At 37.7% G+C, this 13,557-nt stretch overlaps 1 protein-coding gene across 1 annotated transcript in view; it reads left to right on the top strand.

Annotated features, from left to right (window-relative positions):
* Positions 1-608: 608 nt before the first annotated feature.
* LANCL1 (LanC like glutathione S-transferase 1) overlaps positions 609-13,557 on the top strand; it is a 41,169-nt gene continuing 28,220 nt past the window's right edge. Inside the window, exons 1-3 of the mRNA XM_065880519.1 lie at positions 609-641; positions 954-1,050; positions 4,461-4,578. Of these exons, the coding sequence (XP_065736591.1) occupies positions 970-1,050; positions 4,461-4,578 (199 nt within the window). The 5' untranslated portion in view covers positions 609-641; positions 954-969. The remainder of the gene's footprint in view (positions 642-953; positions 1,051-4,460; positions 4,579-13,557) is intronic.

Here is a 13,557-nt window from a genome sequence, read left to right as displayed (position 1 = left end):
AAAGTTCTTAAGAGCTGTGATTTGTGTTTTCATGTTATTTTCCTTAAAGTTTTGACAATTGCTATTTGATACCTTGCCCTTGGCCACTCACATCCACCGAGAGCCTTTGAGGTTAAATTATCATGAATTATCTTCAAAGATTTTTGTCACTATTGTTGCTGATGGTAGTGATGGTGTTTTGTTTCGTTTGTTTTTTAAGAAATGAAAGAAAAAGTTTGACAAGTCTCTGGAGAAATATAATCCTCCCCAATTTTATTCAGTTCTAGCGGTAGGACTATGAATATATTCAGATCTCAAAGCAGTCATTTTATCTCCTCCAGATTAAAAAAAAAAATTTAATTGAATTCTTATGAATCATCTGGACTAATATTAGTTTACTTAACTGTTTTAAAAAAATTTTAAAGAGAAGAAAGGTAGGAAATATTGGGTACAGCTGCACATTATTCTAACATATGTCCCCACTCCAGCCCTCCAAGAATTACATCACCCTGTATCATCCTTTGGAAACCACACTTCTGTCTCTTTAACAAGTGAAAATGAGAAGGGGGCGGGCCTCCGGAGTGGCGAAGGCTCTGATTGGTCCAGCTGGCAGGAAGTGGGCCGTGAAAGCGTCCCTTCTGTTTTTGTCCGGAGGCTGCGGGGTGAGTGGCCCGAAACCGTGCAGGGCTTAGGGACCCTGGGCTGGTAGTTACTTTGAATCTCGAGAGTGCGAACGTGGGGTGCGAAACGGGTCGCATTCTTCGCTGTGGGTTCGGGGCCCTGGCAGCCTTCTTGCGGAGGTGCCACGCCCTAGCGGCTGGGCCGCGGTGGGCCCGGGGTCCGCTCGGACCGCCAGGACCAAGCAGTGGTCCGGGAACTGGAAGGAAGGTGTTCCCGGGGCGCTGGCCGCTGCCTTTGCAACTCGGCCGAGGCCCGTATTTCAACGTAGATTTTCTTTTTCCCCTGTTCTGCAGGCTCGTTTCTGGCATCATGGCGCAAAGGGCCTTCCCGAATCCTTATGCCGATTATAACAAATCCCTGGCTGAAGGCTACTTTGATTCTGCTGGGAGGGTGAGTTTGGGAAATATCTGCCTGCACCCCTACCTCCAGCCCCGAGTGTTTGGAAAGTTCAGTTTTGCCTGAAAGAAAGGGATGAGCATCCTTTTTTAAAAAATATAATAGAGTTTCACTATAAACATACAAAATATATTTTAAATATATAAAGTATATGTGAAAATATACAATTTGAGCTCAAAATGTTGAACTTCTGTAAGGAGTCACTGTTAATATTATCAACAATAATTAATAATTGAAACAGTCTCGAACATTGATATCTAAATTATAAAAATTCGCGGCTCTGCAATTTTCTGTGTAATCTTGAATTTTTTGATCACTTTTGGTTTGTTTTTTAAAGAGAGGTGAGAAATCCTGATGGCATTTCATGGGTGCCGTGTTACTGTTTTATGATTGAACAGGCGTATGGACAGGGTAAGGACGAGAGTAAACCAGAATGTGGTGAAGACATCTTAAAACTGAAAGTGCTAAGAGAGATTTGGGACATAGTCCCTGAAATCTTTGTATCATTTCCACTCTTCCCAGGACATCCCCACAAGTGGAAAATAAATAAATACATAAAACTGGTCAGTTTAACTGGTGAGCACCTCACAAGTCAGTGTAAGAAAGAGAACCTGGATGTGAGATACCAGAAGCCTGTGTTTTCTCATGCCTCTGCATATAGTTGTTAAGAGGGAATACAGTTCTTTTTAAGAATACCTAGTTGAGAAATCCTAAGAGTGAGTTAGGTTGGAAGAGTGATATCTTTAAATGTGCACACATTTTTTTTAAATTTTACCAGTTTATTTCTTCTAAGCTTATCAGCCATATGAAAAGCATTTTGCATGTGATGTAAGGGCCTTAGAGATTTCATATCTGCCAAGTGAACTTTCAGTGATTCTGTTGGTTCTTTCCTTAAAACACTTGTCATTTATAAATTAACTTGGGTGAGTAATGCAGGTAGGAGGAATGAAAGAGATGGAGAAGAGCTGTAAGATAGAAGGCTGCCAAAATGTATATGGAGCTAGAATCAATCTGATTCTTTTAAGACCAGAATTGAACTCCCTAAACAAAGCCTGTAATCATTACCTTGAAGTTAGATCGCTTCCTTTTGGCTATTTGGACTTGCATTCTGCCCAGCTCTGCAGATCCTGAAGCTGAAGCATTTGTCTTGTCTTGTTGGAGGAAGACCTGCTGCTTCATGCTTACTTGGCAAAGAGAACACTTGAGGATGGATCCTAATGACAGCAGCCTTCAATAAAATGTATCTCACTATTTAGGCTGTTTATAAAGTAAATGCTTTTTATAAATTTAACTCTGTTTCTAACGGAGAAAAAAAATGTTCATAAATTTGAATTCTGGCCCCCAAATAATAGTGTAATTTATTGCCTAACACATGGTTTTTGGACCCATCCCAGAAAGAAATTAACCTACCAGTTTTAAAATTGTTTAATGTTGAACATCAAGGACTGGACCCTGAAGATCTGTCCTCCTTAATTTGTTAATGCAAAGATTTCAATAAGGAACTGCTCTATTTCCTGGCATCTATCAGAAAAAAGCGTTTTTATACACTCTTCAAATTATTCCTAGGTTTGAATAATTTTGTGGTCTGCTACAAGCAATCAGTATTCTTAGGCAGCTCACTTTTCTTAAATGCAATTATGTGCCAAATAGAAAGTGACTTCCCTTCTTGAGGCTGAGGCATTCTCATCATTCTTGGTTGCTTACAGTAAGGCCAGGCAAGATGATAAATTATCCATGATCTATGAACAGAATATGACATGTTCTTATGTAGATGCACTCTTCTATCTAGTTGAGATTTATAGACCTTTTATATCAATACTGAAGTATATTTTACCTTACAAAATGTATTTTTAAGGCTTGTTGAAATCTTAACCCCTTGGCAGACATTGTTAAATAAAGGGAGTATGTCCATCAAACACTGGTTTCTTCTTCAGATAGTGAAATAATGGCTCATAGTGGTGCTTAGAATAAATAACCCAGATATGGTTAATCATCTGATTTGCCTTATCAGAGATACTCTTCAGAGTATCAGTAAACCTTAATATCTTTTATTATTATTAATAATTCTGATACTACTTTTTCTACTTTTTTCAGTTTTTAAATGCCCTTTTTAAAAAAATGAGGTTATGATGCTAACAGGGAGTAAATAAGTTAGGTTTGTTTTTACAGTCCTTGTGTGATGAAATGTCTTGTATCCTTGTAATGTTCCCCAACATTGTTTTACAGTTTTACTGCTTTGTGAAATCCAAGTCTGGGAATCACAGCAGATTCCTAAAAATATTGAAGGATACATTAAAATGCTCTTTTAAGACACTTCATGATTCAGTGTCTACAGAACTTTCAAAATACTTTTCAGTTACTTTTAGAACAAATAACATAATTATTCGGTATGCCTCACCGTTTGTGCCACATCTGTGGGCCTTTATATGGATGTCACTAACCCCACACCCCAGCCTCAGTGTGCTTTCAACCTATATCCAAATTATTACATTTTATAGACCATTGGACTGCTTAAAATAGTAAAACTATCAACATTTACATCCCTGAATGCAAACGACATGAGAGACACAATCTCATTTGATCCTCAATGCACCTTTTGAAACTGGTGGGACAGGTATTATTATCCTGACTTTACAGAGGCAACTGAAGCATAAAGGAGTTATGGGTTGAGCATGGTCACTCAGCTAATAGTGGATAAGGATGTAGCCGGGCTCATTCACTGAGCAGTATTTATGAGGCCCCAAGCTTTCTGGGCACTGTGCTGGGCATGGGTTTTTGATACTTAGTCTGATGTTCTTTCCACTCTGCTGAAGGCTCCTGATATCTGTGAGGTTTTTTTTGCTTTTCTTATGCTACTTCTACAATTTTTTTAAAATGTTTATACATTTTTAATAAATGGATTTTTTATAAATGTTTATCTTCATTTTTCAAATAACAGAAGCAATTAGAATGTTTCTTTAGGGGATTAACGTTGCTGCTGCTTGAAAACTAAAACTCCAGTGGCTTGAAAATAGCAAACATTTTCTGATTTGTGCTTAGTTTAATAAAATGACTTATTATAATAAAAAATACTGGTTTAAATAATAGATGATTCTTAGTAGGTGGAAATTACTATGATCCAGTTTATCATTGGCAGCCTTTTTTAGTATTTAACTAAAAATTTTATGTAAAACATTTAAGTTACATCAAAAATATTTCCCAACTTGAGTAAGAAAACACAGTAGTACTTTTAAGTTTTGTTAATTTGTTCTTGTTTAAGAATAAAGTAATTGTCCACTTCTCTTAGACAAAAAAAAATGTAGCTTAAGTGGAAATGAAGTACCCTCCTATTTTTAATAGCCTATAGTCCAGGACACCCAGTGCCCCATATTTTTTGATATTTGTTTTCCCTTTAATACCTACAGCTGACTACTGAGTTCTCACAACGCCTGAACAATAAGATTCGAGAGCTTCTTCAGCAAATGGAGAGAGGCCTAAAGTCAGCAGACCCTCGGGATAGCACTGTTTATACTGGCTGGGCAGGTATGAAGTGCTGACTGTGAACTGGCATAAGCGTGGTAGAGGAGAGCTGTCTGGCTGAATGCTGCACCCTTAAATGCTTCCTGCATCTGCATAGGAGTAATTGCTTCTGGGGAGAATGCTGTGCTCTCAGCCTAACCTGGATCTTTAACAGTGCTCAGAATTTAGGGCAGGGTAAGCATATTCCTGTAATTCACGCCTGACAAATTTGGATGGCTGCCATACTTGGGAGAAAAATTGATGTTCAGCATTACATAGTTAATTCAGAGATGGAATTTCAGTGGGAAGAGTTGGGAAGATTCCCAAAATGCAGTGCATGAAACAGAGGAATTTGCCCATGGAAAATAAAACATGTCCAGAATTGTCTTTTTTTTTTTTTTTTTTTTTTTTTTTTTAACGTTACCACATAACAGGGATCCATACAGGAACTCAGGGTAGAGTATAGATTCCGTGAACTAATCCTCCAGTATAGTTGTTGCTGGCTGGTGTACAGTCACTGTTTTACTGGTCATTGAGGGGTTGAGAAAGTTTGGGAGGAAATAGTCCATAAATGTCAAAAAAGTGAGAGCGAGAGAAACCAAAGAAGGAAAGTTGAATAACTGCAGCTAGCTTACTAATACAGAGAGATAGACAGCTTTCTAGTCTTGAAGAAAGCACAGTTTAGAGACTTAGTGTTTCCCAGTTACTCTGAAAAGCAGACAAGAAGGAATAGGTTTTCAGCTTAAGGAGTTTGGATTTGATTTTAAGGCAATGATGCTTATCATAAACATGCAGGTTCCTGGGCTTCACAGCAAGATTCTGCTTCGGTAGTCTTGAACAGGCCAGGAATCTGCAGTTTGCAAGCCTCAGTGGTCTTGATGTAGATGGTCATCTTTAGAGCATACTTTGAGAGCTTTTCTGAGAGGAATTTACTAATAGCAGTCTCTTAGCAATCCTCTCAGTTATGGCAAGTGATTTCTTACGAGGATGGGGAAGGCAGATAAAATCAGTAAAATGATAATCTCTCAGGGACGTTTACGGTTAGTATTTTATAAAATAAAAGTATTTTATAAAATAAAATAGTGTTGGACCCTCCCTTTTATAGTTCAGTTTTACGATTTTTGTAGATTTTAGAAGCTTAACACAAGAAATGTTAAGGTGAGAATAAAATGAAAGTATTTTGCTTCAAGAGACATTATAGCAACAGCTGTCATTTATTGAGTAGCTGCTGTTTCCAATTGCTCAGTAATTGGTAGATGAATCTCATTAATGAGCATTACTGTTCTTTATTTTAAATTATGAGGATTTGAACAAAACAGGACAACTGAGACAGATGGCTAGATTTAATTCCATAACTGATTGTTAAAAGAATGACTTGAGCTTCCCTGGTGGCGCAGTGGTTGAGAGTCCGCCTGCCGATGCAGGGGACATGGGTTCGTGCCCCGGTCCGGGAAGATCCCACATGCCGCGGAGTGGCTGGGCCCGTGAGCCATGGCCGCTGAGCCTGCGTGTACGGAGCCTGTGCTCCGCAACGGGAGAGGCCACAACAGTGAGAGGCCCGCGTACCGCAAAAAAAAAAAAAAAAAAGAATGACTTAAATCTCTAACTCACTTGCTTCAGGTGAGCTTATATTATTTATTATATAGTATAAGGTACCTTGCTTTAGGAGAAAAAGAAGTGGTGATCAATTTCAAGTTTGAATTGATAGTTTGGCAGTGTAAGGAAAAGCTCCTCTATTGGCAGGGCTAGTTGAGGAAGAAAGTTAAAATTTACTTGGAAATAGAAAGAAAAAATGTTACTCCAGAGTAAAATGCAAGTTTGTTTACATTTTTTTGGCACTATGGAGTTCTTGGCATCATTTTCTTTGAATTGCCCATGTCCTTCAACTTTTTATGCTTCAGTATCCATGATACTCATTGCCGTCTCCTGAAAGCAGCTCATAGGGGCAACTGGCACACTAAAGCAGTTTAGGATGTCTTCAGTTGCTGGTTAGTTCATGACGTAGCATAAAATTTTCTAGATAAATTTGCTAATGGCTTTCAAGGCAAGGTTCCTAATGTCTCCCCATCAAGCACTGTTAAAAAGCCATTGTTCCCATGTAAAATGAAGTCTCCTCCAGTGTTTTGATAAGTAAAATGCTTTCCTGTGCAGTGTTCCATCTGAATAGCATAAAACTCTGAGTTGCATGAGAAACTAAAGCTGATTCAACCGCAGAAAATCATAATACCTTTTCCTCCCATTATATTATATCTTATCAAGAATCATCTATTCATAACTGCTATTACCAAAAATACATTCACAAACATCTTAACACAATAAAAATACTTGGTGTTATGTCTCAAAGCAGTGTTTACATAATTATGTGTGACTTTGTATGTTACTTTTTGTGCCTCATTATCTTTCTTTTTTTTAAAAAAATTAATTAATTATTTATTTTTGGCTGCGTTGGGTCTTCATTGCTGCGCCTGGGCTTTCTCTGGTTGCGGCAAGCAGGGGCTACTCTTCGTTGTAGTGTGTAGGCTTCTCATTGCAGTGACTTCTCTTGTTGCGGAGCACGGGCTTCAGGCCCACAGGCTTCAGCAGTTGTGGCACACAGTCTTAGTAGTTGTGGCACACGGGCTTAGTTTCTCCATGGCATGTGGGATCTTCCCGGACTAGGGCTCAAACCCGTGTCCCCTGCATTGGTAGGCGGATCCTTAACCTCTGCGCCACCAGGGAAGTCCCTTCATTATCTTTCAAAAAGTAGTAGTTTTGAGGAAAAGGAGATTATATATTTTTAACTTTGTCACAAAATTTAGGGTCATATTTCTATAAATACTAACTTATTATTTGCTCTTTTTATTAACTTGTCCAAAATAATATTACTTTGGGAAATACTAATTCTAGAAATCCTTTAAAACTTTATTTTCTTCTTCAGCATTCATGTTTATTAAGCATTTGTTGTCAGTATGCAATGAAAGCTTTTGCATACAACACATAGTTTATTTGAGAAACTACATGATTGTTAAAACTAGAACCTTAAATTACCATCTTATTTTGTTAAGTTTCATTCCCCAATGGAAGTACGGTCTGATATTTGTGCTGATTCAGATAGGCTTGGTTTTGGAATAGGATTGGGTTCAGCTGCATATACCCAAAATAATCAAAATTGCAGTGACTTAAATAAGATAGAAGTTTTGGTTTTTTTTTCTCTCTAATGTAAAAGAAAGCCAGAGGGAGGGGGTCCAGGGCTGCTATGATGGCCTCAGGATGTCAAAAGGAACCCAGGCTCCTTTCTTTCTGCTTCATCATCCCTCAGCCACTAGCTTCTAACCCTCGGCCAAATAGCGACTATATACAGCCATTACATCGGCCTTTCAAGGCTGCAGGGAGTAAAAAGAGGCAAAGATGAATGCATTTCCTCCCTTTAAAAAGACTTCCTGGAAGTCCCACTCAGCATTTCAATTCTACTTTCTTTGCATTGGCTGGAGCATAGTCACATATTCATACCCTTTAGCAAGAAAGGATGGTGAATGTAGTCTGTTACCTGAGGTTCTGTTACTAAAGGAAAGAGGAACATGGATTTGGGGGTAAGACCTAGCAATCTCTGCTATAAGTCCTGTATAACAAAAAAAAATGATCCTTTTTTGTTCCTCTGTTTGCACAGAGTATTTAGTCAGCAACACACAATTTTTTCGTCTGCCAAAGGATCTCTAGCTTCTGCCCACTTCAGGGGAATTTTTATAAGGATAAATTTACCAATGTCTATAAATATTTGAAATTTGCTAAACAATATTATGCCTGCTCTATATTTCTAGGGAAATTGATATTTGATTTTGACTGAAAATTTCTTATTCATTTTTAAGTTCATTTGCTTATTGCAGTAAGTAATAGTCTTTTCATAAAGCCTGCCATAGAAAGGAAGTGTTATAGAAATGCCAAATCATAAATAATTTTTGAAGAGCCAAGTGTAATTTCAATTTAGAAAGGGGCTACAACAGGTTCTAAATTTGATACTGGGAAACATGTTTTCTCAGCTTGATTAAACCGCTCTCTGCCTCCCCTTTCTGCTTCCTCTCAAGTCTTGTTTGCTTCTTTCAGGGTATAAAGTCCTTAATTTGTTTTTTGTTTTTAGTTTTTTCTGAGATATACATTTTAAGTAATAACTAGAATTATGACTTATAAAATTATACCAGAACATATAAGACTTTTAGAAATTTCATATAATATCTGAAACATTTATTATTAACATATTTCCATACAAATAACCCAAAGAAAGTTTAGTATTAGTTGTTTTTTTTGTTTGCTTTTTTATACTGCAGGTTCTTATTAGTCATCAATTTTATACACATCAGTGTATACATGTCAATCCCAATCGCCCAATTCAGCACACCCATCCCCACCCCACCGTGGTTTTCCCCCCTTGGTGTCCATACGTTTGTTCTCTACATCTGTGTCTCAACTGCTGCCCTGCAAAGGGGCTCATCTGTACCACTTTTCTAGGTTCCACATACATGCGTTAATATACGATATTTGTTTTTCCCTTTCTGACTTACTTCACTCTGTATGACAGTCTCTAGGTCCATCCACGACTCAACAAATGACTCAGTTATGTTCCTTTTTATGGCTGAGTAATATTCCATTGTATATATGTACGACAACTTCTTTATCCATTCGTCTGTTGATGGGCATTTAGGTTGCTTCCATGGCTATTGTAAATAGTGCTGCAATGAACATTAGGGTGCATGTGTCTTTTTGAATTATGGTTTTCTCTGGGTATATGCCCAGTAGTGGGATTGCTGGATCATATGGTAATTCTATTTTTAGTTTTTTAAGGAACCTCCATACTGTTCTCCATAGTGGCTGTATCAATTTACATTCCCACCAACAGTGCGAGAAGGTTCCCTTTTCTCTACACCCTCTCCAGCATTTGTTATTTTTAGATTTTCTGATGATGCCCGTTCTAATTGGAGTGAGGTGACACCTCACTGTAGTTTTGATTTGTATTTCTCTAATAATTAGTGATGTTGAGCAGCTTTTCATGTGCTTCTTGGCCATCTGTATGTCTTCCTTGGAGAAATGTCTATTTAGATCTTCTGCCCATTTTTGGATTGGGTTATTTGTTACTTTAATATTGAGCTGCCTGAGCTGTTTATATATTTTGGAGATTAATCCTTTGTCTGTTGATTCATTTGCAAATACTTGCACCCATTCTGAGTGTTGTCTTTTCATCTTGTTTATGGTTTCCTTTTCTGTGCAAAAGCTTTGAAGTTTCATTAGGTCCCATTTGTTTATTTTTGTTTTTATTTCCATTACTCTAGGAGGTGGATCAAAGAAGATCTTGCAGTGATTTATGTCAAATAGTGTTCTTCCTATGTTTTCCTCTAAGAGTTTTATAGTGTCCAGTCTTACATTTAGGTCTTGAATCCATTTTGAGTTTATTTTTGTGTATGGTGTTAGGGAGTGTTCAAATTTCATTCTTTTACATGTAGCTGTCCTGTTTTCCCAGCACCACTTATTGAACAGGCTTTCTTTTCTCCATTGTATATCCTTGCCTCCCTTGTCATAGATTGGTTGACGATAGGTGTGTGGGTTTATCTCTGGGCTTTCTGTCCTGTTCCATTGATCTATGTTTCTGTTTTTGTGCCAGTACCATATTGTCTTGATTACTGTAGCTTTGTAGTATAGTCTGAAGTCAGGGAGTCTGATTCCTACAGCTCCGTTTTCTTCCCTCAAGGCCACTTTGGCTATTCAGGGTCTTTTGTATCTCCATACAAATTTTACGATGATTTGTTCTAGTTCCATAAAAAATGCCGTGGGTAATTTGATAGGGATTGCATTGAATCTGTAGATTGCTTTGGGTAGTAGAGTCATTTTCACAATATTGATCTTTCCAATCCAAGAACATGGTATATCTCTCCATCTGTTGGTATCATCTTTAATTTCTTTCATCAGTGTCTTATCGTTTTCTGCATACAGGTCTTTTGTCTCCCCAGGTAGGTTTTTCCTAGGTATTTTATTCTTTTCGGTGCAGTGGTAAATGGGAGTGTTTCCTTAATTTCTCTTTCAGAATTTTCATCATTAGTGTATAGGAATGCAGGAGATTTCTGTGCATTACTTTTGTATCCTGCAACTTTTCCAAATTCATTGATTAGCTCTAGTAGTTTTCTGGTGGCACTTTTAGGATTCTGTATGTATAGTATCATGTCATCTGCAAACAGTGACAGTTTTACTTCTTCTTTTCCAATTTGCATTCCTTTTATTTCTTTTTCTTCTCTGATTGCTGTGGCTAGGACTTCCAAACCTATGTTGAATAATAGTGGTGAAAGTGGACATCCTTGTCTCGTTCCTGATCTTACAGGAAATGCTTTCAGTTTTTCACCATTAAGAATGATGTTTGCTGTGGGTTTGTTGTATATGGCCTTTATTATGTTGAGGTAGGTTCCCTCTATGCCCACTTTCTGGAGAGTTTTTATCATAAATGGGTGTTGAATTTTGTCAGAAGCTTTTTCTGCATCTTTTGAGATGATCATATGGTTTTTATTCTTCAGTTTCTTAATATGGTGTATCACATTGATTGATTTGTGTATTTTGAAGAATCCTTGCATCCCTGGAACAAATCCCACTTGATCATGGTGTATGATCCTTTTTTTGGGGGGGTGGGGGGTACGCGGGTCTCTCACTGTTGTGGCCCTTCCTGTTGCGGAGCACAGGCTGCGGATGCGTAGGCTCAGTGGCCATGGCTCACGTGCCTAGCCGCTCCGCAGCATGTGGGATCTTCCCGGACCGGGGCACGAACCCATATCCCCTGCATTGGCAGGCAGACTCTCAACCACTGCGCCACCAGGGAAGCCCTGTATGATCCTTTTAATGTGTTGCTGGATTCTGTTTGCTAGTATTTTGTTGAGGATTTTTGCATCTATATTCATCAGTGATATTGGTCTGTAATTTTCTTTTTGAGTAGTATCTTTGTCTGGTTTTGGTATCAGGGTGATGGTGGCCTCACAGAATGAGTTTGGGAGTGTTCCTTCCTGTGCAATTTTTTGGAAGAGTTTGAGAAGGATGGGTGTTAGCTCTTCTCTAAATGTTTGGTAGAATTCACCTGTGAAGCCATCTGGTCCTGAGCTTTTGTTTGTTGGAAGATTTTTAATCAAAGTTTCAATTTCATTACTGGTGATTGGTCTGTTCATATTTTCTGTTTCTTCCTGGTTCAGTGTTGGAAGGTTATACCTTTCTAAAAATTTGTCCATTTCTTACAAGTTGTCCATTTTATTGGCATAGAGAGTTGCTTGTAGTAGTTTCTCATGATCCTTTGTATTTCTGCAGGGTCAGTTGTTACTTCTCCTTTTTCATTTCTAATTTTATTGATTTGAGTCCTCTCCCTCTTTTTCTTGATGAGTCTGGCTGATGGTTTATCGACTTTGTTTATCGTCTCAAAGAACCAGCTTTTAGTTTTATTGATCTTTGCTATTGTTTTCTTTGTTTCTATTTCATTTATTTCTGCTCTGATCTTTATTATTTCTTTCCTTCTGCTAACTTTGTGTTTTGTTTGTTCTTCTTTCTCTAGTTCCTTTAGGTGTAAGGTTAGATTGTTTACTTGAGATTTTTCTTGTTTCTTGACGTAGGCTTTTATAGCTATAAACTACCCTCTTAGAACTGCTTTTGCTGCATCCCATAGGTATTGGATCATCGTGTTTTCATTGTCATTCGTCTCTAGGTATTTTTTAATTTCCTCTTTGATTTCTTCAGTGATCTCTTCGTTGTTTAGTAACGTATTGTTTAGCCTCCATGTGTTTGTATTTTTTACATTTTTTTCCTTGTAATTCATTTCTAGTCTCAAAGCATTGTGGTCAGAAAAGATGCTTAATATGATTTCAATTTGCTTAAATTTACTAAGAGTTGATTTGTGACCCAAGATGTGATCTATCCTGGAGAACGTTCCGTTGCGCACTTGAGAAGGAAGTGTAATCTGCTGTTTGTGGATGGAATATCCTATAAATACCAATTAAATCTATCTGGTCTATTGTGTATTTAAAGCTTCTGTTTCCTTATTTACTGTCATTTTGGATGATCTGTCCCTTGGTGTAAGTGAGGTGTTAAAGTCCCCCACTATTATTGTGTTACTGTTGATTTCCTCTTTTAGAGCTGTTAGCATTTGCCTTATGTACTAAGATGATCCTATGTCGGGTGCATATATATTTATAATGTTATATCTTCTTCTTGGATTGATCCCTTGATCATTATGTAGTGTCCTTCCTTGTCTCTTATAACATTCTTTATTTTAAAGTCTATTTTTTCTGATATGAGTATAGCTACTCCAGCTTTCTTTTGATTTCCATTTGCATGGAATATGTTTTTCCATCCCCTCACTTTCAGTCTGTATGTGTCGCTAGGTCTGAAGTGGGTCTCTTGGAGACAGCATATATATGGGTCTTGTTTTTGTATCCATTCAGGAAGCCTGTGTCTTTTGGTTGGAGCATTTAATCCGTTCACGTTTAAGGTAATGATATGTATGTTCCTGTGACCATTTTCTTAATTGTTTTGGGTTTGTTTTTGTAGATCCTTTTCTTCTCTTGTGTTTCCCACTTAGAGAAGTTCCTTTAGCATTTGTTGTAGAGCTGGTTTGGTGGTGCTGAATTCTCTTAGCTTTTGCTTGTCTGTAAAACTTTTGATTTCTCCATATAATCTGAATGAGATCCTTGCCAGGTAGAGTAATCTTGGTTGTAAGGTCTTCCATTTCATCACTTTAAGTATATCATGTCACTCCCTTCTGGCTTGTAGAGTTTCTGCTGAGAAAGCAGCTGTTAACCTCATGGGAGTTCCCTTGTATGTTATCTTTCATTTTTCCCTTGCTGCTTTCAATAATCTTTCTTTGTCTTTAATTTTTGCCAATTTGATTACTATGTGTCTCGGCATTTTTCTCCTTGGGTTTATCCTGTATGGTACTCGCTGTGCTTCCTGGACTTGGGTGGCTATTTCCTTTCCCATGTTGGGGAAGTTTTCGACTATAATCTCTTTACATAT

The sequence above is a fragment of the Phocoena phocoena genome, chromosome 7 (genome assembly GCF_963924675.1).
Source record: "Phocoena phocoena chromosome 7, mPhoPho1.1, whole genome shotgun sequence".
Lineage (NCBI taxonomy): Eukaryota > Metazoa > Chordata > Mammalia > Artiodactyla > Phocoenidae > Phocoena > Phocoena phocoena.
This window is presented reverse-complemented; position numbering and strand designations above follow the sequence as displayed.